Raw genomic sequence first — 27647 nt, 5'->3', positions numbered from 1 at the left:
GTACCAATCGAGTAAAGAATTTGAACATAACGTTGCAGCGTTAGCCTGGTTAGCTAGCTAGCTAGTCATAACCGGTACGTACTCTGCCGACCACTCGCGTGATAGACAACACGTTTTCAGCTCAAGTCCTTATTTAAGATGCGTTAGCTGTCTACGCGGTGTGCGTGTGAATTGGTGTTGAACATGACTTGTTGACCAAAGTGTTCGTTCGTCGTTGCTAATATGTCACGAGTAAACATTACCCTCTGAGCAACCATGTGTGTTTGCTTTATGACAGTGACAATAGTGAACCAGTTATGGGTCGACACTCATCGAGCAGTGAAGGTGAAAGCCGGAGCAGAAAGAAGAAAAAACAGCGTCGCCGTTCGTCTTCATCTTCCTCTTCGTCATCCTCGTCCTCCGGGAGCAGGGTGACAAGCAGTCGGAGCCACAGATCAAGCCGCCGGAGCCGCTCACGTTCACGGGACAGGAGGTGAGACTGCTATGTGCAACAACATTCCATGCATAACAACGCGACAGAAACAATTTTCCTTTTATCAGATGTAATTTGTGTCAATCATTATTATTAACCCGAGACACTGCTGTTTAAATATGACAGGCAAAATAATTCAATACTCTTCCATTAGATAGCACGTAAAATAAACCTTTGTATCCACCTGTTGCCATTCATACAACAGAATAGACCATGACTTCCAGGTTTGTGTTCATTGCCGACTCTAAACTCGTCATACAGTAGGTATGAATGTGAGTGTGATTGATTTGTTTATATCTCCCGTGATTTGGCTGTCCAGTAGCGACCAGTCTCCCCATGCAACATTTGCATGTTTTCATTCATGCTTGCATGATGATGAAAAAAAAAATCGTTTTAGTTGCCATCTTTGTTTTTGTCAAAACTATTGATTGAGACTACTGCACTTATTCAGAAGACACACCAGAAGTACTCGCCAGTAAACATTCGAAAATTGCTGGGAATAGAGACGTAGACCTCCTGTAAAAAGCGTAAAACACAAATAATTGATACCTCCTTGAAAAATGCTGACAAATGTCTAAATTAACAGCTTAAACTACAAATATATCATAAACTGTGACCCCAAAGCACTCTAAAATCATCCATACTCTTCTTAGAATATTATGCTTAAAAGGTAATGGCTTTGAGATGATTTGGTTTTGAACAAATGCACCAAAACACAAGCATGTGCAGTATTCTCTCTGCTCTGCGGGAACAACTATTAAAATGGTAAAATGTGGTATTGCTGCCCAGGATCTTGCTGCACAACATTGCGGCTTCTATCGTTCATACTGTAAAAATCAATAGAAGACGGTCACTTCTAAATCGGAACTGTGACAAAGGAGGGGTTTACTACATTGTCAAAGGTTTTAAAGGGTACCAAAATCACTGATCTGTCCGATCCCAGTTTTTTGGGCACCCTTCTTTTGGCTTGCTACCTAATGTGTACAGATATCATCAGTTAGAGGTCAACCAACTGCAACTGGTTTGACTTTTCCAAACTGTATCTCGGCAAAATGAACATTAGTCCATCTTCTGTGTTATTGATTTTAAAGCAGCTATGTACCTAAAAATATTCTGATGTAAAATTCACAATTTATCCTAAATATGCAAAGCCTACGACACATTCTTGGATATCTTAATGAATGACCCCAAGGTCAGTTGATGTTTAGATTAAATAAATATATAAATATTAGTGATTCAATGTCCACTTGCCTATTTATGGTATTTTGGACCACTTGGAGAACATTCATTCCACTAACAACATTCAGAATTGGAACAATTCAATCATAAACATGATACCTTGTTTTAGCAGCTGTTAATTAATCGTGGATGGAGGCAGGATTTTGCCATAATCGCATATCCTTACTCGCAGATGGAGCCGAGTCCCTCTGTCAAGCCTCCATCCATCCACAGCTTCCACTTGGCTGTGTAGGGGTTGCTCAGGCAAGGTAGATTGATGGTAATTATTTATGAGGCCTGGTCAAGGTCCATTACTGCTGATGGGAAGACATTGCCTCTCTACACAGGGCGGGGCGATAAAACCCCGGGAGCCCTCGTCCCTCATCTGCTCGCCAATACATTTTGATCAATTAACATACACATGTGGCAGCGTACGTCGTGAACACCCACAAGAATAAAACAAGCTTTTGGCTCTTGAAAGACTGATAACATCATTAAATAATACAGTGGAAGCTCTAGAATTGAAGAGATCACAACTGTACATGACTGATTTTCTTAGAAAACATTTCACCTCTCATCGGAAGAAGGTTTATTCGGTTTACGTTGCAAAGCGATTGCAGTCCTAAACGAGCATGAGAAACAAAACTTCCCTTGAGTTGGAACTGAATCCACTCTACCTGTGCCAGAGTCTAACGGATGTACCACTACACACCGTCTTTATATAAAGATGTATTGTATCACTGACCTCTGCTGGCTCCCGTTTACCAATTAGGTTGTTTGTGAGCAGCCACATCCCCAGTTATTAGAGGTTGTTCATTTTTTCTGAACCAGTCTAAAATATAGATTCCCCTTAACTGAGTTGTACAGGTTTTATGTCATATTAACGGTGAAAATAATTTTGAAATGATTTATGTCGGTCTTATTTTTATATCACAAAAAACAACTTGCATCTAAAATAGATTTGTGTCCACTGTAATGGATTGAGGGAGGATTCTGCACATGCTTGTTAGTCTTCAGTTTCCATTTCATTTTTTCTTTTCTGACTGATGTTGACATATTTCTTGCCTGAGGATGTACTCACACTTTGTACTTAGTGAATCAGAAGTTAAAAAAAAATACTCTGGTACATGTTCAAGTACTGATTCAACTCCTTCACGAGGTAAACGAGTGTAGATAAATACACAAGTAAAATTCAGATACTGAGAAATCAATTTAAGGAAACGGTATCAAAACATTTGTACTTTGTTACTTCCCTATACTGACCTTGTCTTCGAGTTGAAATAAAACATGCGCGAGAACAAGAAAAAGTGGTGTTCGTGTGGAAGGTGTATCGGCACATCTGCTTTTTTCATTTTTGGATGAGCTGACACACCACCTCCAGGAAAAGTGTGGAGTGTTGGCTTGTGAGTTAGTTCACAAGTCCTCACTCACGGGATCCGACCTTTTGGAATACTAAATCATCCTTCCTGCACCGCTTGAAGTACTACTACTTACTATTTGTCCTGCTTTCTCTTTTACTTGCCTCTCATCCATCTTTTTGAATCTCTCATAGGGCACATAAGTACCGGTTTGTGTTTTGTTTGAACTGAAATGGGGTATTTTTGGACTTTAGTGAAACAAAAGAAGAGAAAAAAAAAGTATGTTGCTCAGTCGGTTAGCACTGTTCATCCAGCCCCATAAATGAAGATAAAAGGTAGAAGATATCAATTGGAGTGCTGTGTTACATTTTGTTGGCAAACTGGATGCAACACCGTTGCTTTAAAGAACAGCAGCGCACCAAAAGGCCCCTGTGGAGGAACCGTAGGGCAACCCGAATGGCTGTGCTGCCCTGTGGCTATGTACACTGATGCAAAGTAGCTGACAGAACATCTGATTGAGAGCTTTTACACCAGGAGACTTTTAGGCGGCTTCCCTGAGCTGTAACATAATATACACGGCAAAATGAGTTTCAAAAATTATAACAGGAGTCTTGATGAACTGTAAATCAGCGGGTCAGATTAAAGAGCCATGCTTGATTTAATGTGTGGGTGTTTGTTTCGATCCTAATGACTGAGGTAAATGCCGTTTACATGTTTAAAGGGTCTGTTTGTTTCTCATTTTTAGACGAAAGAAGCGTTCGAGCAGCAGCTCATCCCGAAGTTCATCTCGCAAAAGGAGAAGTCGTAGTGGTGACAAGGGAAGGAGCCACCGCTCACACAGGACACGTAGCCGGGACAGAAGGTAAAATCAATAGCTTTAGTGGCCACGACTAGAGATTGACGATTATGGATAAACGAATAATCATCATTATTCTGATTGAGATTAAAATCACGATGATGAAAACAACTTCTCATTGACTGTTTTTCTACATTCGGCACTTTGACAAAAAATTTTGGACACCCCTGTTGTAAACACATCCCTCCGTTCTGCACATGAATCGCTTTTCTTTGATTATAACATTTTAAAGATCGAGAGAAGCCAAAATCGAAATCACAATTTCAATTTTGATTAATCATCCAGCCCTACTCTAAGATTTTATTTTGAAATGTAGAATGCAAATTTAAAAAGATCTGTTACTGAAAAAAATCTGGGTTACCCGACTGATATTGAATAGCGGATACATTCTCGACTCGTTTTTGTCTGGCCTTGCATTTTGCTCGCGTATGTTTATTCCTTTCAGTTTGCTGTAAATGTGACCCAAAAGTAGGCATCCTTGCATGTGCATCCTAAATCTCAACACTGTATTCACTCATTACTGTGATTAAAACATCATCATCCATATATTGATTTTGCTGAATTATTTGCTGACTATTACCGTGCTGTCCAATGGCGCTTATTTGCTTTTGTCTTTCAAAGGATTCACTTATTTATGCGTACACACACACACACACGTATTATCTTACGGTACGTATCCAGCAACATAAAGGTAAAATCCCCGTGTGTGGTGTTCCATGTCATTAGCAAAGCTAATCTGTTGCTAATGAACCAGTAAACTGTGCGGCCCCTCCACCCCCTTGCTTTAAAATCCCTCACACATACACACACAGACGTGCACAGAAGCACTCCCGAGGAAAATGTTTTCAAAATGTATGCAGCAAGTGGGGCATTTTGTTTATTTGCATATGGCTGAATGGTGAGCAGAGATCACCTTAATCACAAATAGGCGGGAAAACGTGTTTTAATATTCCCAGGTGTCGGCATGAAGGCCTGACTTGTGGTGAGACCTTTGACATGTTGGATGATGCTGCACCGTTTTTTTTTGTGGGGGAATAGTAGCAGCCATGCTTTTTGAGGATGGCTTCGACTTTAGTAGACAGTCAATCACTACAGCGGCACCGAGAACATCTGTCTGAAAATGGAGTCAGCGGAGTGGTGTGAGATGAAAGGTGCGGGGGATTTGGGAGATTTAGAACTACAGCCGATGACATTAGCGCATACAAACGCAGCGCTATGATTAGCAGAGTTGTGTAATCTTCTTAGTGAGGAGCAGGTGGGATGGGTCGCCGGAGGTGCCAGAGTGATTGAGCGCGACGGCAATTTTGCCAGAAATGCACAATGGCATTTTCATATGACAAACATTGGAGGGGTAACCACTACTTACAAAATAGAATGAGCTGTTTTCAGGCCTCCGATAGGGAACTTTTATGGCAGCTAAGTGGTCAGTAGCAGCACCTGACAAAATGGAAAATCAAACATGTCAACTTAGCACAGAGAGCACATTTGACAATAAAGTTGACTTGAACTTGATCTGTGTTTACATTTGCCCCGTCAGGCAGTGAGACACAGCAGAAGAAGAGCAGTGGTGTATGAGTCACTTAAATGTGATTCATAAAGAATATATACTTGTATGCACAATTTTATCGACATGGAAAAAGAAATGCGTTTGCTCGGTTACTTGTCACGAGGTAGATTTCCCGATGCCAGCCAAGCTCGAAAAATGTTGTGGCATTTTGGTATGAGCAAGCCATTCAAGACTATTTTCACTGACCCGTCAAGGTCCTCAGAATATTGTTTACTGGTTTACAGGTGTTCAGTTTTAATGATAAAAACCTGGCATTTGACCAAGATTGTGTAGACCTATTTATTTATTTGAAATCTACTATAGATGTTATATGAAGTGTTGTATCACCACAGTGGACTGACAGCAAGGCTGACTCAGACCATACAGGTGCTTCCAGTGCCATTAATCAGTCACATGGCGTGTGTATCTGAGGATGCTGGCTGATGGATCAGTTCAGGATTGAGTGGACAGGACCTCATGATGGATACGCAGATAGGATATAAACTGCCGCATGTAACCCGCCCCAACCCGGCCACGTCACCGTGACATCCCCGGCGGAATATGGACGAGAGGTGGGAGTGCAGCGACCCAAGAGAGGCAGCAGATGCAGGGGACGGGAAGTTTGGAGGGAGTGGGAAAAGTTGAGTACTTGAGTTGAATGCAGGAGAGTGGGCGGGAAATGAATACTAAAGACAAAATCGAGAACAGATCGAGTGGTGAGCGAAGAAATGGGAATAACAATGGGCGCAATGGAAGGCAAGATTAGACTATAGCGAGCCGGTTAAAGTGGAGAACACGATTACCTTCTTTCCAATGGCTCCTACATGAATAAGAATACAGAAATACATGAAATAAGAATAATAGTCGATCATTTGGTTACCATTAATCGTGGCTCCCTCCCTCTCTCTTCTCTTTCCTTTTTTTCTCCCTGCCCTCAATCAGGAGAACCTGGTCCCCCAGAGGCAGTCAATCTTGCCCTGAAATGTAAAACAGACAAGAGGAGCAGATTACCTATTTGCCATTAATGTTTATTCTCTTTGATCTGAACAGGCATACCGGGCCTCTCTCTCTGCGGCTCTGTGTGTGCGTGTGTGTGTGTGTGTGTGCGTGTGTGTGTGTGCGCGTGTGCGCGCACGCATGGGTCCTGCCAGCAAACGCAGTAGCAGCCGACAGAGCATGCACATGCAGATTTGCGCATCCACCGCACAGTGTAATAATTAGAGAGTGTGTGTGTGTGTGTATACAGCTCGGGTCCGACGACAGTGATGCAGCCTCTCATCACAGCCTAATCACAGGCTGCGCTCTGTCTACAGGCGCGACACCATGCTGTCACGTCCGACGGCCACCACGGTTAAACGTGTGGCTCAGTCAGTCATTCAGTCAGGTTGCCATCACACCTGATGGTGGCTACACAGGCATCGGTATTAAGTAATCTCCTGCAAAAAAAATTTCCTTTCCGAGGATAATAATGCTCCGTTGTGATGAGAAATGCCTGTCAGCGTTCTTATTGTTTAAAAAAAAACCCCCTCCACGTTCACAGTGTCTTCGTGATTTTTTATTTTTTTTTAAATTTGGGATTACTCAAAAATTATTCGTAAAACCAAAACCATTCTTGCCTCTCGTTTGTCCACTTCCATTTTGTGTCTTGTGTTTCCCGGTTGTTGCTCTGCTTCATCCTCCCTTGTTTTTGTTTGATCACGCTAGATTTCCGACTCGGAGGACTAGATTCTCATTGCGTAGTGGAACAGAATCTTTGTGTGCACTGCGCTGTGTTGACATTATTGGAGCACTTCATCCTAATCCATCTTCACAAAAAGCTCAGAAGAGCTCTTTAATCGTTTGAGAATCACCCTGGTTTAGACCTATAACATGTCCACTATATTCGACCGGCCAAACACAGAAACACTCCACTTTTGTAAGTGTGTGCATGTGTGTAAAGCTGAGTCGTGGCCTGGTAAGTATTTCACTCAGCAATTTCCCTCCCCTGTATGAGATGAAGTGTCGTACATCTGCTAGATAGGTTTTCCCGTCTTGCTTTGACACCGAGTGTGCAAGGTCAAGCCGAGGGAGGGTTGAAGACAAGAGGTGGGCTGGGCAAAATTTTTAACCAGACCACTTGGATCAGTAATTCCCCAAGTGTCAGATCTTGATGCACACTGTACTGTGCGTGCGTGCATGTGTAGGTGATGCTGCAGGTGGTTTTGGGTGTCACTTCCTTTTTTTTAAAGGGGAAATTTGAGTGAGTATGTTTGAGGACATGACAAGTGAAATTGACGCTTGAAATGAGTAGTATATAGTAAAATAAAACATATTTTAAAGATTTTGGTTATGTATTCTTAAGAATTAAACATAGATGCTGGATAAATAAATAAATGTATCCATAAATAAATCTAGGCGACAAAATTGAGCAGAGGTAAAAAAAAAAAAATGCAGCCTTTATATTTGGAAAATTACATTCTCCCAAGTGTGATGTCGATTTGAATTTGAGTATTTGCTCAGCCCAAGCGATCCCAGAGTAATTTCCTAATTCGTGTTCTGTTGATGTCGTCTTCTCTCACGGCATCACTTCTTCTTCCTTCTCCTCCTATTAGCGGATGGGCAAGGTGTTGATTTAAGCTGAAAGATGACCCGGTTTACTGCACAAACCTCAACATGCTCACCATTGCGAGATCTGACCGCAGTTTTTGATGCGGTGCTGCTTTTCATTCTTCACTCTTTCTCTGTGTTGTCTTTTTTATTTATCTGCTGTAAAGGCCAGTCAAACGCCGCTCGCCTTTGTTGTCAGAAACCTTTATTTACCAAAGGGAGGAATAAGTGACTGACATAGACAGCCGCTTTCATCCGCTCTTCGCCGCAAGCGCCGTTCCCCCCTCCGCACCTTCACCACCAGCCATCCTCCAATACCTGCCTCCACCACTCCAGCACACCTCTCCATCCTACAGCCTCAGAACACACCAGCTTACTCCCCGGGGTGGCAGGCTTGTCTGCACTGCATAACATGTACACTCCCCAGAAAACAACCCCCCCCCCCCAAAAAAAATCACCTCAAAACCAGCCATCATACCGTCTCATATTGGCAATCCTGTGAGGTCAGAAAGATGGTCCCAAATGAACACTGAGGGATTTCCTCCTTTTCATTCCATCAGTCATCCATGTGGCTATTATTTCAATCGTGCCATTTCACAGTGAGGCGCTTTTCGTGTGCTTTTGTTTTCGGACCACGCTCTTCTGGCGGCTAGTCAACTTTACGTAGGGTCTCTCCATTGTATGCATCCCAAACTCTCCAAAGTGGGGATGTTGCGGTTTGTATCCACCAGGTCACTGGTATTACTTACGAGAATTGTTTGTATTTCTAGGCCTCAAGAAAAATGATTCGACATGTTGTCTTGTGCCCAAGGAATTTTTGTCTCCGTCGAGCCTGAAAATAACAATTTTCACTTATCTTCAGCTACTTCAACATTTGTTACACACTTCACAAGGTTATCAAGGCGATTAGAATGAGTTGTTTTCATTGCATCAAAGCTGAGCCAATGCAAAAACCAAAACAGATCTGACATGTAACACCATTTTTTTTCAGTATGAACACTATGCAATTTCATAAAAAGAGATTTGCTGAGTTATAAAAATGGCTATTCTACTGTATAAATATGACGATAAAAAGAACATTAAATTTTGTACTAATATAATAATAATAATAATAATAATAATAATACATCACATTTGCAAGCGCCTTTCATAACTCTCAAGGACACTGTACAACCAAGAGCAATAGTAAAACACAGATAAAATAATAAACAAAGAAAGAAAGATTTAAGGCGGGTAGGCAAGTCTGAATAGGTGGGTTTTGAGCTGGGTTTTGAATATGGAAAGAGAGTCAATATTACGAATGTTGGGAGGAAGTGAGTTCCAGAGTTTGGGGGCAGAGCGACTGAAGGCTCTGCACCCCATTGTACTGAGACGGGCAGAGGGTAGAAATAGGTGGAGGGAGGATGAGGACCTGAGTGAGCGAGAGGGAATGGAGATTTGAAGAAGATCTGACAGATAGGGGGGCGCAAGGTTATGGATGGCTTTGAATGTATATACATTTTGGTTTGTTTTTTTGAAAAATAAACTTCAGTACAAGAGTTAAATCGCTACCTATCTATCTATCTATCTATACATACACACATACAGTACATACATACATACATACTGTACATATCCACTATCATTACTTCTTCCGAAGTACAGAGTACTCTAGCCACCTTTTTGTCATTTTGAGGTCGCAAGATGACCAGACAAATAATGAAAGTCGTAGGATACATGGTCAGACCTGCATCATGTCAAATCAAATGTTAAGCCTTCATTGTGTGGACTTGATGACAGTAAAAAGGCTCGTCCTTCTGGCCACACCAACAGAGAGGAGGAGTCAGACATGCTTTCAGCTCTGGCATTAGAAAATGAGCACCAACTGTATCGCTGTCTCTCTCGCTCGCCTTTGCTCCTTCTCTCAGTCTCATTCTCTCTCCCTCATTTAAGCTTCTTGAAGTTCTTCCAAATTGGGTTTTAAATGCCAATTAGGAGGTTGAATGTAGTAAAATAAAAGCAAATGCAGGCAGGATGGCCTCACCTTCTGGCTGCTTAGGCTTCACAGAGAGCCAAGCCGGACCTTTGGCTCCCAGCGAGGCTTTGAGAGAAATATCCTGCCTAATGAACACATTAATTAGAACCATAACTATTTATAAGATGATAATTAGAAACGAAGGGAGGTAAACTGGGCTTTTCCTGCAATTATTGGAGGATTAATTACGGGAGCTAATGAAGTGGATTTTTGAAACGCGTGGAGGTGAAGTACAGAGATGTGCAGCTCGCTTTGTGATCACTGGCATAATTATTTTCTGCAGCACCAAAGCGTTTGAGGCCGCGCTCCTCGCTGGCTCGGGCCGCTTAATAAGCATCATTGCATCGTTATATATTTACTTAAATAGACTTGCCACTGAAATGGCTGTCTAATTATTTCTAATTGGCAGGACTGGTGTGTTGTCATTGAGCTTTTTGGAGCTGCTTGGCGGCCTGCGGTCTTATAACACCCTGGGCTGTAAAGCAAAGAGTGAGAGAGCATGATGGACAGAGAGAGAGCAAAAGAGGTTCTACCAGTTGCTCGCAACCAGATCTGAATTAAACAAAGCTCACTGTTTATAGGGCAGTGGGTATGTGGATGGCGGTTGGTGCATGGTGGTCAGGTTGCTTTGCTATAGAGGCCGAATGGCAACGTTTGAATATGACAATCTGCTCCAAACTCTGGTAAAAAAAAAAAAAAAATCTGACAAAAAAAGAAATGTGCCATCTGTCCTTTTTTGACTTTTATTGGAAGCAGTCGTCACTGAGTTGGCTAACAAAGCAGCCTGTAAATTACCGTTCTGAAATCTGATTCCCTCAAGTCAACCATTCATTCCGTTCACTTGTGGGATTATAGACTCCTCTCTCCAACCAAACTCACTAATTGTTGTTGGTTGGTAGGGAAGTCTTCCCGTCTGAGGTTACAAAATCTTACAAACCTTGGTGGTAAACTGTGATGTGGTCCAATTAAAAGAAATGTTGCTTATCACCTATTAAAAACAACAACATACCTATTGTGAAGCGTAGTGGTGACAGCAACATGCTTTAAGGCTGAATTTCTTTAGGTGGAACTGGGGCCTGAGTCAAGGTGGCAGGAATTGTACAGAGTTCAAAATGGCAGTCAGTGTTTGCAACAAATAAAAATTAGGCCTCTTCTTGAAAAAAAGGCAGAAAACCCCAACTAAGAGAGCTGAAATTTCTTTGAGGATAATTATCGGCACTTTAAATTGTGTTCGGTGTGTGCTCACTCCCATTCTACACAAGTTTGAATGTGATTAGTTAATTCTAAACACAGCCATATACCAGTAAAAAGAGGGTGTGCACACTTGTGCAACCACCTCTCTCTTCTTTCCGTTTTTGGGTCAAGGCACACCCAATTATGTATTTCTATTAGCATTGTTTTTAGCACTAGTCCCTTGAGAGTATGAATGGTTGAGATGTAGCCTCTTTCTTCCCATTTAGTTGCGACAGTCAACCTCAGTCGCTAGTTTTGACTGTCTGTCAGAGACGACTTAAAAACAACTCCTCTGAAACTGCACTCTCCATCTTAAATTTGTGTACATGACAACAAATTGGGACTTAATTAATCATCTCCTAGCCATGCTTCCCACATACTAAGGGAAGGGCACGTACGTGTGTGTGTGCGTGTGTCAGGTGGCCAGGTTTTGAGCGGGCCCTTGGAGATGTGAGCTGAGAGATGCATGGACAAACCTCAGTCAGGCGTGTTTACCTTGAACTCTGGTTACGATCCGGCTCAAACCATATGGACATTTTCCTGCAAGTATGTCTTTATAATGTGCTGGCACAACGCTGACTTTTAGCTGACGTTCATCAACGCAGCCTGAAAGTAAGCGTGAGAACGTTTACTATGTAACAATATTTGAATGTGTTATCTTTTGATCTCTTGATTTGGTTGTGTAATCTTCACAAAGAGAGCGGTTGAATGATAGCCCGGAATTATTGATGTGTCAGTATGCACCTTAACTCATCATAAAGTGGAGACACGTGCGTTGTCTTGCCGTGCCAAAAAACAAAACAAAAAAATGAGTCCTCCGTCATAGCTCATCTCCTCCCCAAGTGGACAACTTGAGAGCAAATTACATGTAATGGACGAGCTGCCCGCACTTGTCAGTGGGATGTGGATGACGAGTACACAAACATCCACACACGTGGTTTCAATCACACAGCCACTCATGTAGTTGTGGCACACAAATGAAACAAGGATCATGTGTGGCCTGACTAAAACCTTGACAGTCTTTTTGAACGTAATGAAACACTTTCTCAATATTTTCTATTCGCTGTCCCCTCCGTCTGTTTGGGCTGACGATACGAGCAGGAAGTTAAAATAGACGGGTTGGCCAAAGGATACATGACTAACCTTTGTGTGATTGGGCACCACAAAATGCAGATCCCTTGTGTGACTCTTGAGTTTGGCTTAAAATCAAAATCGGGGGAACATTCAGTTACTTAAATGCAGTCAAGCAATTGAAGGTGACTAATGCCAAATGCCTCCTTCAACTCACAGCATGGGATATTAAAATAACAGAGTGATTTGTGGCATCGTTTAAATCTGGGCTTTGACATACTAATAAAAAATGCAAAAGAATATTAGTGCACTGGAAAAGGAATAAAAATGTGCAATTATGAAGAAAAAGAGTACTGATATCATGAAAAATATTTCTAGAATAAAGTATTTGATCAGAAATAGTCTGTAATAGTAAGCCTAAAGTTATAATTACAATGAGAGAATGGGCATGTTGTAAAAATGTCATAGTAGTGCTCCAAGAATAAGGTTGGAATATTGTACGGACAAAGTCGTAATTCTAAGAATAAAATAAAGCTTTGCGAATTTCAGAATGGCAAAGTTGTAGCATGTCGTAATGTATAAGAACAAAGTCAGATTATTAAAATATGAACTGAAAAGCACAGAACAAGAAATGTCACTATGAAAAGGAACAAAATCAGACTAAAGTCAAAATATGACTAAAAAAAGCACAATGTAATTTAATATAGTAGAGAATAAAATTGGAATGTTCCCAAAAAAAGTTCCTTGATGAAAATTGTACTATTACAATAATAGTTATGATATGAAGCAAAATAAAATAAAACAGTATGAGAAAAAGTCACATTGCACAAGAGCAAGTTTGCATGATAAGAATGATGTCCAACTATTACTAGACTGAAGTTCAAAAATTGTTTGGGGGAAAAGGAACTTTATAGTCAAATTCCAATGATGGTAGTTTTCTTTAAAGGCATCAGACTGAAAGATATTTGATCATTTTGCTCCTCCATTATGATACAAAGTATAATAATCACACACATTTCTTAAATCAATAGTATGTTTTTTTTAATATGACATACCTGCATCTCCAAGTGATGGAATCGTATTTGATTTGTAAAGATAACACGTGTAGACTGATCAATAGGATGGATTTGTGAAAACATGTGAAATGTATCAAAAAGTGACATGGGAGGTTTTGGCCCAATGCCAGCGATTAAATAAGAATACTGTACCTGAAGTTCGAGCGACCAAGAGTTTGTCTGACTACATTTAGCAATTTGAGGTCTCCTTCAATATTGTCCGAGTATAGTTTAGTTTCTGTAAAACCATAATAAAACAACAGGATCCTCCTTTTTTGGGTGTCTTCCAGTGAGGATTAGTTCTAGAAATAAAATATGTTTTATGTGGTCATATGTAAGAAAGTGTTTTCTTTTCACTTTCTGTTAATTTCCTGATGGTCCGCTTGCTGTTGGCTCTTGTTCATCGTGACATGAGTTTATGAACAAAAAAAGGTCTGTCAAAAGGCAACTTTGTTGGAAACTGATAGTGCTGTATTTTTTTTTTAACAGTCCTTTCCCAAGTTGTTTCTTGGGTGTTTAATTAAGTGTAGTTTCCCTTTAGTAGTGGAATGCACGTCTGCTTTTTGTCGGCCCTTTCCTTGGTGCCTGTTACAGTCCGCCCACATGGTTTTCCTCAGCCTTTATGATTTTTCTTATACCGCACTTGTGAGCGTGTTCCTAAATCACTTAAGCACACGGGGCCCAACCGTCCACATTTAAGCAATAAAAGGCTGTTATGCTAAGGGCCCTTAGATCTCGTGCCACTTCATAAATACGCAATGTGTACAAGAGGCAGAAATCTACATCTTCTCCGAGTGGAGAAGGAGCACATCTGCTAATTACAGCCAGCTTTCTTTCTATTTCCCTTTCCCTATATTTCATTCATCATGAACTTGACTGTGTTTAAAACCAATTTTTTTTTCCTCGTAACAAAATTCTGACTTCCATACTCTACCTGCATAAAGTACCTCAGTACTGACAGTCATTTAGTCATTCCAAAATCTTAAAATTGCCAATTCTAACTTCACTTATCAGTGGAGCATGTCACGGCTATGCCATCGCTGTAATACAAAATCTGGACACCAGGTTTAAACATGACACCAACAGTTCAGTTCCCACAGAGTGTAGTTTGTGTCTATTTGGCTGATAGAAAAGAAATAGGCTTTGATGTATCGTGAAGCTAATGGGTTTGTTATCATTCACTCCCAAAGAAGTTTTTAAACGTCTTTTCAGACTTGGTCCAGAATTGGCTGGTACTGAATGAGTTAACCGCAACTAAAATGTTAAGCAAACTTTTTGTTGTTTTTTTTCCTCATGATACCGGCATTTAGGGACCTATTTATTTATAGACATTTGACCATTGGAAGTAGTTGAAATCTAATTTGAGATCAACCATTTGGACTGTTGTTTACGTTTGGTCACTGACATTTGAGGATGTGTAATGTTGTGACATGTACATGAAAGTAAACCAAAACCAGTGTGCTTGAGTTAACAAAATGTTATTCAAAAGTTTCAGCCTTTGAGGTTAGGAACGGTGCGCAAAGATCTAGTTTGCTGTCTCAATCACAGTCCAATGCACCATCTTGTTCAGCCTCTTTTCGACGGACACTTTGGCAACCGATTACATCTGTCTCCTAGCCAGCCATAACTAATTGCTTGAGGGCTGTGATTGATTGGCAGGAGCAAGATGGGCAAGGCGAGCGTGGAACAAGCTGGCCTCAGTCTGCATGAGTGACTGTGAGCGAGTTGGCAAGTTAGCACCTATTCTAAGCGTGACCTTCACTTGACCTCGTAGCTGAGGCCTCCACATCTCCAGCTGCTAATGGGTGTCATGTCATGCTGTGGCTGTGTGCGGGCCAAAGGTGCCAGGCGCTCACCAGACGACCGAGTTTAGGATTGCGGCGGCCCGGCTGATTGACGCTCGGCACATGCGCCGATGAAGACGCCGGCGAATCAACGCACACACTCAAGGCGTCTTTTTGCACATATTCGTCTTTGCCCTCATCGTTGCTTGCCCGGCGTAGGTTCATATAGATCTAAGGGCTCTTTGAACTCTGCTGAATGACTTGACCTTGTGGCTTGTGCCTGTAACTGTGTGTGTGTATGGGTGGGTGGTCCACACGCCCGCCGTCTCATTTCTGCTTCACAGCAAGGCGAGGCATTGCAGACGTTTGTGTTGACGCCTGCTTAAATTGAAAGCAAACAGCAGATTATGACAAATCTAAACATTGCATTTATGGCGTGGTGGGAGGACTGAGAGTGGGGGAAAAAAAACAAAAAAACCTCATCTCTGTGGATCTTTCATGCTCTGCCTTTGCTGTCTTAATTGTCTTCACAATCACCTACTTTGCAGCGATTCCTTGTGCGTTTAGTGTGTGTACGTGCTTGTGTGCGTGCGCTGTGAACTGAGGGAACAGATAATGTGACTGTTTGGAAGGAGGAAGCAGCTTGGGAAATGATTTCAACAGCTCCCATAATTAGAGGAATATCATAAATTAAACTTGTGTCTGCCGTGGCGTTTGAAGAGCACTCAAAAGTAATAAATTCTAGATGGTTAACATATTTGCATTCCGTTCAGCTGGCAGCGTCAGGCGGGAACAGCTGTTTTCCACGTCTTTTGGCAGTAGCAAATACACACTGCTCACTCAAGGTGCTTTTTAGACACACTGAAATGCCAGAAAAAAGAGAAAAGTGACTTTTAAGTGGGGCTACTTAGCTGCTGCTGTGTGCACCGTGAGTGGAAATAACTCGACAGGGAACAGCACATTAATGAAGTTCTTCAAATGTGTTCCGTTTCTTTTTCAGCCTGTCTTGGTAATATTGCTGCCAAGCAAGCGTTTTCAGAAGCTATAGTTCCATAGATTGTGTGTGGGTGGAGGGGTGCTTTGTTTACATAAATCTAAGAGGAGATTGTGGTTGATCAAGGTGCATTGGACATGTCGGAGATAAGCATACCAAAACTTTGGATCTCAAGATGTCCAATCAGAAGTTCAGTTTGTCTCTGTAAAGTGCAAATAACCCCGCCTAAATTATACGATTAAAAAAAAAAGGCCCATTATATAAAATGACGCTTTGAAAACCATGAAAAATCAAGCTATTCTCTCCACTTTCAAACCCTGTGAGCTCAGTTCAAACTTTTGTACTCTCCCAAAATGACACAGTTCTTCATGTGAAATTAGTCCTGATGATGCTATGATATCATTAGTGCCCCTCCTTCCCTTGTCACGGGCTTTCTGCTGGTGAAAGATTCATCCCGGTCAGACACGGGTCGCTATCGCTGGCATCTCCTGAAATATGATAGCATTAGGGTCACAAGACTGTTGATCTTCGCTCGTAGGGGCTTAATGGACAGAGACTCTCTCTCCAAGGCGGTTGTAAGAACACCACTGGATTTGTTGTTCCTCCAATTATGTCAGCATATCTGGACAAAACTTAGAGTTTGTTTTGTACTCCTAGCATTCGATGGGGGATGGACAAAGGACGGGAAAAAAATCAATTCTGCAAAAATGGCTTGAAGATAAGGTTTCATCTGTGCCTATGTTGATGCTCAGCACCCGTCCTCACATGCTGCGGTATAAATAATGACTCAGCCGGGGTCAGATGCCAGCGGAGGCGTTCACCTGAACGGTATCTGACACGCATTGTATCGCGTCGCTGCTATTAATGTCCAATTTTCAATAAAATGCAGAAATAGAATACTGACTGATAAGGGTAACACACCATCCAGCTTCATACCCAGCCACATAATTACCCCAATGGGCTGTGGTGAGGGATCATATCCTCGCGCACACCAGGGGGTCAGCGGTGATAAGCGTTAGCCCAGCTCCCAACATGCCGTATAATTACTCTATTGATAATTCACCAGGAAAATGGTCCCAGCCAATTGCAAAGCTGGGATTTTAATGGACTGGATGGCGAAACGAGCGAGGGATGGCGAAACAAGCCAGTGATTGGGGACAGCGTGTGTATCGGGGGCTCATATGTGGGGCAAACAGCAAGGGCCTTTTATTAGAAATGAAAATATGTTTCGGCCGTAGGGACATCTATTTTCCCTGGAGATAATAAGGCCGATGAAATGTAAAGCAGAGGGAAGACTTGGCCTGGGGTCCAGCCACAACTGTTTATCTGTGTGTGTCCTGCATTAGCCCATTTATCCCCAGCCTCAAATGAGCTAATCCTTCTCCAAGGGGAAGGACTTGGTCAGGAAATTGACATTTAGCAGCGCAGGCTCACTCTATTAGCTACAGTAAATTTAATTTGCATCACACCCCAGAAGTGGGCTGTTTCTTCACAGGGGAAAGAGAAAGGAGGGAGACAAAAACACAGACCGAGATTTGTGTCGAATGCATCTGCGGCTTCTGGTCGCAGTCTGCTTGGCGGGAAATGTAAGACGAATGCTTGGAACACTGCAATTCTGTCCTATTTTTCCCTCATGTACTGTTGATTACAAACATGCGCAGGCATTGTCAGCACACAGAGTCATTCATTCCAAAGTCTCTTTGTGCGATTGATGAATTATCTCGCCTAGAGACTCCGAACCTCCAAAATGCCAATGTTTTTCTTTCCCTTTTCCCATTAGCTCTGATTCTCTGTGCAGCTTAATGGCTGCTCTGGTACACACTGATAAACACCCAAAATCAAATTTACTGTGTTTAATGAATACTTTTACCTCTGGATCAGATGTTTGATTAAAATTGATGCTCACGCTTGGGGTTCTGCTCAGCTGCATCTTAGCAGTGCAGTAGACAAAAGGTTCAGGGAAAGTAATTGTGCGGAAAGTAGGATACATTAAATGACAGGAGCAATTCAAAGTTCAAGAAATTAATTACTCCCTAAAAAGCTCATCGAAATCACCCGTTCTTGCCGTTTTCCGTTTGGAGGTTCCTCCCAAGCTTTCCAGTTTATTGGAAAGCTTTCCAGTTTATAACTCAGGTTTGAAAAAGTAAAAGCTAATATGACTTGTGTTTTTAGTCATCAATAACTTTCAGTGGATGTAAAAAGTCTACACATCCCTGCTCAAATGCCATGTTTTTGTTGTTCAAAAAATGTCAAAACTTTTCCCCACATTCATTTGTCCTTTGCCTCGTCAATAAATCTATTTTGGGGGTGGGGGCGGGCGGGGGGGGGGTCTGGAAAAGCCTGTTTGAACATCTGAACTTCATTGGGGGTTTATCAGAGGCACTTTAAACGACGCTCATTTAACATGAATTTGATATACCAACGGAAAACTGCCAAAAAGTAGTCACATGTGTCCATAATGTAACTTAACCTTTGACGATTGCTTGTCAAATGGACATTTATTCATGCAAGGACAAAAAACTAGTCAAGCCAATGTTTGCAACGTTTTATCACCCCAAAAAAATAAAGCCCAACTGCAACCCCCATCTCCAACGGAGGCGACTTGAAATAGAGCCGCTCCTCTCCAGCCATTGCGATGGTCTCCCCTGCTCCTAATTGATTGCAACAGTTGTCAGACTGTTGTCTGTTTGTACGGTGACAGGTGTCTGAAGAAAATGATTAGTTTCCAGTCGGCAGAGAGACAGCTGTGGATGTCCCAAACTGCAAACTAATAAAGGAGGGGGTGAAAGCAATAAAGCTTGTGGACAGCAGGTTTGACTTTTTTTTTTTTTAATAGACAAATCAATAAAATGATAGATGTTGGAAAATAACGTTATCTCAGCAGCTGATTTCTTCTGGGGTTTCCAATCATTGGTGGTCGCTTTTCCACAAATCCAGTAGTATGTACACCCTGACAAAATCACACACGTGTTATTACTACCAAACGTTTCTATATGGCTTCAGTTGGTTAATGCTTGTCATATCTGTTGCTCCCTCCATGCATACGTGTGTGTGTGTGTGTGTGAGTGAATACAATTATACAGTCACGCTTGTGTGTGTTAACTAAGAGAGTAAATCTTCCCACTGTAAATCTTTTGGAGACCAGGGGGTCAGCAGTGGGATCAATACCGATGACTGGTCCTCCTCTGAGCCAACCTCTAATTGGCTATATCTCCGCAGCGTGTGTGTGTGTGTGTGTGTGTGTGTGTGTGTGTGTGTGTGTGTGTGTGTGTGTGTGTGTGTGTGTGTGTGTGTGTGTGTGTGTGTGTGTGTGTGTGTGTGCGTGTGTGTGTATGTGTGTGTGTGCGTGTGTGTTTGATTTAATGTAACCGGCATTACACCCACACAGGGAAAGATGAACGCAGAGCACTTTAAAGGAAGCCTTTTGGTGACAGTCACAAGAATTACATTGCCTCTATCTCTTCTAACGACTCCATGAAGAGAGGTGGCCTGTCATCTGCAGTCGATTTAATCTACTTTTCCAGCGTTTTGAAGTCATGTAATCTATTATTTTATTATATTGTCTATATGTTATTGTCAAAACTATAGACAGAAACCACAGAGACTGTAAGAGAGAACTCGGAGCACCCTGTATAGATTTATGAGCGATGTGCATTGAAAATCTACACTGTCTCTAGCTCACTTTATAAGTTCGACTACAATCCATTCAGTGTCTATTTCGATCTGATTGTCTCAAACAAAAAAACAAAACAAAACAAAAATCAGGGATCAATTATCCATCCGTCCCGCAGTACAATGGACTAGTGGTTAGCACATCTGCCTCACAGACCATCAGTCCCAAGTTGAAGCTGGTGTCTGGTCTTCCTGTATAGAGTTTGCATGTTTTTGCTCAGTTTGCATGTTTTTGGCTTTTCCGGGTTCTCATTCTGCCTCCAAAAACATGCATGCTTGATTAATTGTAGACCAAAGTGTACATATGTGTCAATGACAGTGGAAGATTGTTTATCTATATGTCTATAGGTAATAATATCCATCAGTTTTTCAATACTGCTTATCGTCATTTGGGTGGTAACTGGAGCCTATCCTTGCTGACTACAGATGAGAGGCGGAGTACACGTAGCTGGACTGGTTGCCAGCCAAACACGTGGCACATGCAGACAGACAAACATTCAAACTCATATTCACACCTATGGATAATTTAGAGTCTTAACCAACAGGCCCCTTTTTATATGAACATTTGAACAGTATTTATTGTCACACGTTCAAGCAAAAGTGAAGCATTCAACCAACTATAAACACTCCTAATTGCTGTCGCTGATGTACCTCGCATAGCTCAACACGGTTTATCATTTGCCGCTATCGTGACAGCGAAACATTTAACGGCAGACTAGAGCGCTCGGTCACCGCCAATCTGATGGACATTTTGCCTTCTCTTACCACTTTCAACTATTCAAAAAACAGCGGCACACAAATTCCAGGAAAAAGCAAGTTACAGCGGATATAAATAGACAACACACCCCTGTTCAAATGCTAGGATTTGTGATTACAAAACAAAAAATGAGACCCAGGTAAATGGCACGTCCATCGCTCATGATAAACATCACAGTAAATGGCAAAAAGGAAAAAGGAAAACAAGGCCAAACCAGACGAGATACAGCAGTACACAAATATAATACAGCTAACATAACAACACCACAAACATAACCAAGAGGTGGTTGTGGCATTCTATTTAAATAGACAATATCATCAAACCTTACAAGGACAGTTTGGCCAGACAATATACACAGTAAATATAGTACAGCACAAATCATTGGCAACATCAGCAGCATCACTGCTTTCGACAGATTCATAATATACGTTTCCATATATACAGGTATCTTGACACGAGGTGTGAGACGATTTTAGGAACGGTACATTTTAAAACGTAACATGTTGATTCGCTTCGGTTGAATGACCAAAACCGGTCAAAATCAAAAATTTTCATTTCAAATCGATTTTCGTTCCACCCCAAGTCCACACTTTTGTTCATTTCCCGTCGTCTAAACATCCCCTCCATCTCCTAGGTCTCATTCTCGCCACCGACGATCTCGCAGCAGGAGCGGCAGCCGCAGTCGCCGAGGAAGCCACGGGCGCCGAAGGAGTCGCAGCAGAGACCGGGCCCGGGGCAGACATAAAGGCCGAGATAAAGACAAGGGACGGGATCGGGACAGGGACAGAGAGAAGACCAAGGACAAGGTGGAGAAAAAGGGGTAAGTGATGAATAACCCCTCACATTCAACTGTATGTGCACCAGTAGATTCACATGCTGAGCGGCTCTCATATCAGTCCTAAATTCCACTCCACAGAGGACACACAGAGTATAATAGAGGCCAAATATGAAGCTTTGCCTTCATCATCCTTCCATCCGTCTGTCACTCAATCCTTTTACCCATCGCTCTTTTCTCCTTCAATTTCCTTCTGCAATCAAGCATCTCCCTGCACCCTTCTGATAATCTGATCCAGTTCCCTCTTGTAAGAGACGATGCCATGGTGATAGAGCAGTCGAAGGTTATTCCATTTTTAGCGACTTTGTTGAAGTTTGATACCTTTAACTCAACTTTTGCCACTCGTGGTCCATCTGCAATAAGCCTTGCTGCATAACAAGATTCGATGCATCTCCAATGCCTTTAGTGCTTCTGTCATGGGATCCAAGCTAGTCAATTTCAACCTTTCACCGAGGTCTGGAACTGTCGCGAATTGCATTGGTGACTTAACATGTTGTCTTTTAAAGGTGGAGGGAGGTTTTGCTTCAGGGCAAATTACCTTACAGGTCTCCACCAGAATAACATCCTAAGTCCTTCTTCAATGTCACATGCCTCTATTTTTTTATTTTATTTTATTTTTGTATCAAGTCATAAAATGATATGTTACTCTTTGAATGAAATTGTTGAAAAGAAAAGCAGTTAGGGACTCAATTGGAGTTGTTAATTATTTAGGGAAGATGCATTTTTATAGTAACCACATACAATGGGACCTTGACTTACTTCTTATTATTTTTATTAGTAGTAATATTTGTTTTGCTTATGGCACATTAAGTCAAATATTCAAACGAGGCCGCAAGCTGTTAATTGTAACTCCCAGTTGAAGTTTATGGTCAAATGTGTGTTGAAAAAAAGCCATCAGCACAATGCAAAATGCCTTCGATGGGCAAACAAAGAGCATTAGTGGCACAATGTTATAAGCCTAGAAGCAACTGATATTTGAACAACAACAATCACATTTAGACAGACAATAAATAAGATAAGAAAACCTTTATTTGTCTCACAATGGAGAAATACTCACATGCCAATACACTCGTGGAGAAAAACTGTTGTTACCCCTCTGTTACTGAGAGGAAAACCCACTGTGGTCACCGAAATAATTTAAAAGTAATATTAAATTCTTAAAAATTATGAAAATTAACCAATGAAAATCAGACATCGCTTTTGAATTGTGGTTCAGCAGAAAAAAAAACAGGCAAACTCATGAAACAGGCTGATGATACACCTAGAAAATATTGAAAATAACTTGACCATAGGGACATGCTCAACCAAGGTGTGTCCTCTAATTAGCATTATATTTTTGCGAAGTGGTTGTGGGGCTATTGATCATTTTCCAACTACTTGGGTAGTCATAGAGCCTTCGTAATGCTCATATTGCTGAACTATAGCCTTGTTAAAAAAAAAATACACTCTGCCCCCCCCCCCCCCCCCCCCCCACAGAATGAGTTTCGCCATTTCACGTCAGATTGAATGTTGATTTTGTGTGTGTGTGTGTGTGCGCGCGCGCGCGCGTGTCTGCATGCGTGCGTGTGTAAAAGTATACTTAAGTGGATTTCATCAAGTGATGCACACCATCTGCTCAGCCTCACATCAGTGTGGGAGGACTGAACTCACAAGTTAAAATCAATCCGAAGTGGGTGGTCTATGGAAATTTTGACTGTCTCGCCAATCTCAGTTTATTAGCAAACCTCAATAAAATGTATCTCATTTGATGGATGGATAGATGGATGGGTGCAATACAGTTACAAATGCACAGTAACTGAGCTTTTCCAACCAGACTTACTGTTACAGTCACTATGTTGGCATCGATTTTGTGTGATTAACTGAACATGACATTTTTCATGACATATATCAAGGTGCGGAAAGGGTGGAAAAATGGTTTTTTATCTTCTTTTTTCCCCTCCACACTTTGTATTGCGAGCAAAAATTTTAGTTATAGTCCCAGCGAGCTTTGAGTGAAGTGGGAAAAAAATGGAGCAATTGAGATACTGGAATGCCCTTGCGTGTGGGCATGGAGAGCCATGCATTTTTGCATGATTGACAAAATTGTTCATATTTATGGTTTAAATATGACACCTTTCCTATAAGCTACTCGCAATTCCGCTCCCAGGAGAAAAAATTCAACATGTTGTCATGGGACCTATTTCTGCATTCAGTTTGTGTTGACAAAGGCAATTTTCTGACCGCTTGGAGGAGTCGCTCAAGTGTCCACAGAAGCCAGCGCGTTTTTGGAGTGGACGTGGCTCCTTCTGGCATTTAGGATTGGGTGAATGTATTGAATGTAGGTGGAACTTCATCTCGCAAAACCGTGTGTGGACCGCTATTTTGACATGATTACACTGATATTAACCATTTATTGCGTAAAGAGATGCTTTAATTCAAGAAATACAATAGTGTTTAGTATTTTCCTCATGAAGATCAAGTGCTTTTTAGACTTTTTATTTTGTCATTTCTGAGTGGACGATTGAGAATGTGGAGGCGGAAGTTCTGCCCAAATATGCAATAGTTTTGCGCCTTCCACTGTTGAGGCATACAACTATAACTTTGAGTTTACAGCAAAATATTCTGCACATTGTTAGTGATGGTAATGCAAATGCAGCACAATAAGAAGCACAGCATAGATGCATTCGCTAGTCCATGCCAAGATTGTTTGTATGAGTACACACATAGGGGTCATTTTTCTATGAAAAGTTTTTGTGTAACTCGAATTGATCGTAAACAGTGACATTTGGAACTGGAGGTTCCACTGTACTGGAAAAAGGTGTGTGTGTCCTGTAGAAGACTCATCTGCGGTGAGTGTTCATCATGGGCTGGCTTGTCTAGTGGAATAATTAATAGTCAAATGTTAACACTGACCAGCTCAGCCTGAGATACCTTTTGACACAGAAGAAATCCCACAGTCTTTCAAATATGAAGCACGGTGCCAACTCCTTGTGCTGCGTGTTTAATGAGCACTGTCGGGGCTCAGGAGAGCCACTACTTTGTCTTGCCCCCTTCCATGATGTGTCCATTTAACAGACTGAATTAATATCGGCAAAATGTGAGACGACTCTTTGTGTTCTTTTTGGACAGCAGTGGTTTTTGCCTGGGAACTCAACCATGGATGCCATTTTTGGCCTTATGCTAGTAGTGAACGCTGACCTGACCTGAGGCCAGCGAGGTCTTGTTGCCTAAATCTGCAATTGATGCCCGTTTATATTTTAACCATTTAAAGTTCAAATGGATCACTAATTGTATTTTTGCTGGAAAACATATCTTCAATAATGCAAAACATTTTGGGATTAATGCCCGGGACAATCACTAAAAAAAAATCAAAGAGAAAACGATTCAGATTTTTTCCACACTCTCAATGTAATTTAGAGTGTGTATTCTTTTCTCGAAACACCCCGGTAAACTGCTCCTTCTTTTGAAATGAGAGGCACAAAAAACAAATGGAAAAGCAAAAATGTGCACGTTTAGTCTTGTGAGGATTGTTGAGGGGTGGTCTTAAGCGGTTTTCAAGATTCAAAATTCATTTTGCGAACGAATGCAATTTCTTATAAACGAATACCGGTCCATATATTTGCTGCCATTAAATATTGTTTTTCTTGGATCGCTATCAGGAAAACAAATAAAGGTATCTAAGAAAATGTTAAGCCTGACTACCATATATATTTTCTTATTAAGGCTTCAATATCCTTCAGCAGTGATAGCAATCTCCTTTTTTATCTCTGACCCCGCTTTAGCCTGTCTTCATTTGAACGCACATATGAACTTCCATTCGTGTTTGTGTGCGTGTGCCTGTGTGTGTTGTGTTTGCATCTGTGTGTGTGCGCGTGTGTGCATGTGTCTGTGTGTGTCCCCACATGCATCCACCTGTAGTAGGCTTTGATAGGGTTCAAACTGCCTTTCCTGCCAGGTGATCTGACACCATTGACTTCGACTGGTGAAACTATGACAGTGAAATGATTGCTGGTAACAATTTACATATTGGACTGGTTTCCTTCCAGACCAATACACTCACCACTTTCATGATAGATTCCGGACTGTATTATACAGAGCCATGGGTGTATGCCGTTGCACATTATTGTAACTTGTAGAGGCAGCTTATCACTGTTTTTGTAGCACCTAAACCAAACACAAGTCGGCCCCCTTCACCCCACCTCAACAACTTCACAGAGGAATCAAGTATGTGTCCCTATCCCGAAGCTAACATTGCTCGCAAACGTTAATTTTTGTATGCACCAAAACGTAGTTTTATTCTTCTTGCTTTTTGGCTTTGACATGATCGGAAGGAGCGATACACTCGGGCAATGTGAGCATTATAATGCCAATGCAGTGCACCGCTTGAAAGTGGCTCTGAATCTTTGCCCAACCTAGGTTAATTTGCCTTTATTTTAGCCTAACCTATAAGACCAAAACGGATGTTGTTTATTGTAATACGGATTAATTTGTTGCTTATGTTCGTTGAAAACGAATACATAGGAAGAGGACCTTGAAAAAGTCATTGTATATTGGGGGAGGGGTCGATTGCAGTTAGATGATTTCTCAAAATAGTTTAGCTTCAGTAGATACATACATTCAAATGACTCCGAATCTTGCTAGCAGTTTTTAAACGTCAAACTCCTCTCTCAAAAACTGGATTGTAAACTTTTTGGAGTCCCTTCCAAGTGAAGCTGTTCGATCTTTGGGCCTTGTCATGTCGTTATCGGCAACCTAAACCAGGACGACGTGGCTGTTCCTCACATGCTTCCACAGGAGATGAGGAGGATGACAAATGCTCCTTTAGCCGAAGAAAGACAGCTGACAGATGTGAAATGTTTGAGGAATATTTTAAGCCAAGCATTGCAACTGTGCATCCTGTCGGCGTCTGCCATCTTGTCTTCTCCCTCATTTCCTCTCGTCTTCGTCTAATGGTGATGTTGGGAGGCGGGGGGGGGGGGGGGGTCTTCTTTTAAACCGCCACGATCTTTATCACTTACTCACAAACACACGCACACACTGTAGTACTCCAAGCTCATTTACATCCAGGTTTCCTTGCTGGGTGGGAGGAAAGGAGTGCGGCAGTGCCATGTTGATGGCAGGGGGATCAGGAGCTTTTTAGTGAGTCTGTCAGGATGAAAGAGGGCGGGGGCCTCAGAGCGGCACCCTGACAACCCACACTGTTGTGCACGCGCTGTTGTCGTCATTAAACATTTAGCACTCCTCTAGTATGACAGCAGGCAACTTGGTGCTCCGGCGGCATGTTTTCATGCAAAATTCATTGAAAACGACGAGCTCTTGTTAAGAGATCTTGTTGCTTTTCACCAGTGGCAAAGGGTTAAGTGGGTGATTGTAGGTGTGCTTGCACGTGTGAGCGAGAGTGTGTGTGTATTTAGCAGATGATTGTGCAGGGTCAGGACGCCGGCTGTGTTTTTTGTTGTTGTATTTGTTGATGCTGTAGAAATTGCTTGTTTCCACATGACTTTCATTGATGGATTTTTGACAAAAATCATGCCCGAACTGTTTCTTAATTGAGTCGGCCAAGTTGATCACCAATCGGATGGCATTTCCATAATAACAAGCCCCTTTTCACACTGCCCTGTTGACATATGGGCGCATCCGAGGTCTAATGCTCGCGCTGGCATTTAGTTGCCGATGGACCTTTTCAACATGACATCACACACTTCTGGAGCGATTGCCAATGGCACCATGAGTAAACAAACCGTTGATTACCTTTCACCCAGGGTAAGTGGCTTAAATGATGATTTTAACCTTTCATCTTCAAACATGTGATGTACACAGTAAAAAACAAAACAGCAAGTAAATCAACATAGCCAATAATAAAACAAATGTTCAAAACAAACCAAAAAAATAACAACATACCTACTCAACATGTTTGAAAAGGAAAAGTGAGAACCATAAACCTTTTGAATCTTCACCCTTCTCACATAGTTGATTCGAATAGAAATGTCCGATTGTCAATGTTTCCATTTTTATTGGGCTGGAGCAATGTGCTAAAATACACGCATCGGTACAGTCATACTCTTTAATTTACCAGCCTGTATTAAACAAGTGTTCACCTTCACCGAAGCACACAGCTGATGGAAGCGTTCATCACCTATTGTTGTGATCCATTTCCCAACTGGAAATAGCAAGCATCAAGTGGAGACTCAAGTTAACAGATGGCCGTTTGTTGACA

General features: G+C 41.7%; 1 protein-coding gene across 1 annotated transcript in view; it reads left to right on the top strand.

Moving 5' to 3' along the window:
* The window catches only part of rsrc1 (arginine/serine-rich coiled-coil 1), a 118698-nt gene that overhangs the window by 152 nt on the left and 90899 nt on the right, over positions 1–27647 (top strand). The window contains exons 2-4 of the mRNA XM_086125226.1: positions 278–472; positions 3794–3910; positions 21251–21436. Of these exons, the coding sequence (XP_085981352.1) occupies positions 297–472; positions 3794–3910; positions 21251–21436 (479 nt within the window). The 5' untranslated portion in view covers positions 278–296. The remainder of the gene's footprint in view (positions 1–277; positions 473–3793; positions 3911–21250; positions 21437–27647) is intronic.

This window comes from Hippocampus guttulatus, chromosome 12, assembly GCF_054856545.1.
Source record: "Hippocampus guttulatus isolate MCC_2025c chromosome 12, RoL_Hgut_1.0, whole genome shotgun sequence".
In the NCBI taxonomy this organism is placed as follows: Eukaryota; Metazoa; Chordata; class Actinopteri; order Syngnathiformes; family Syngnathidae; genus Hippocampus; species Hippocampus guttulatus.
Note: the sequence above shows the minus strand (reverse complement) of the source record. Positions and strands in the feature narration are given on the sequence as shown.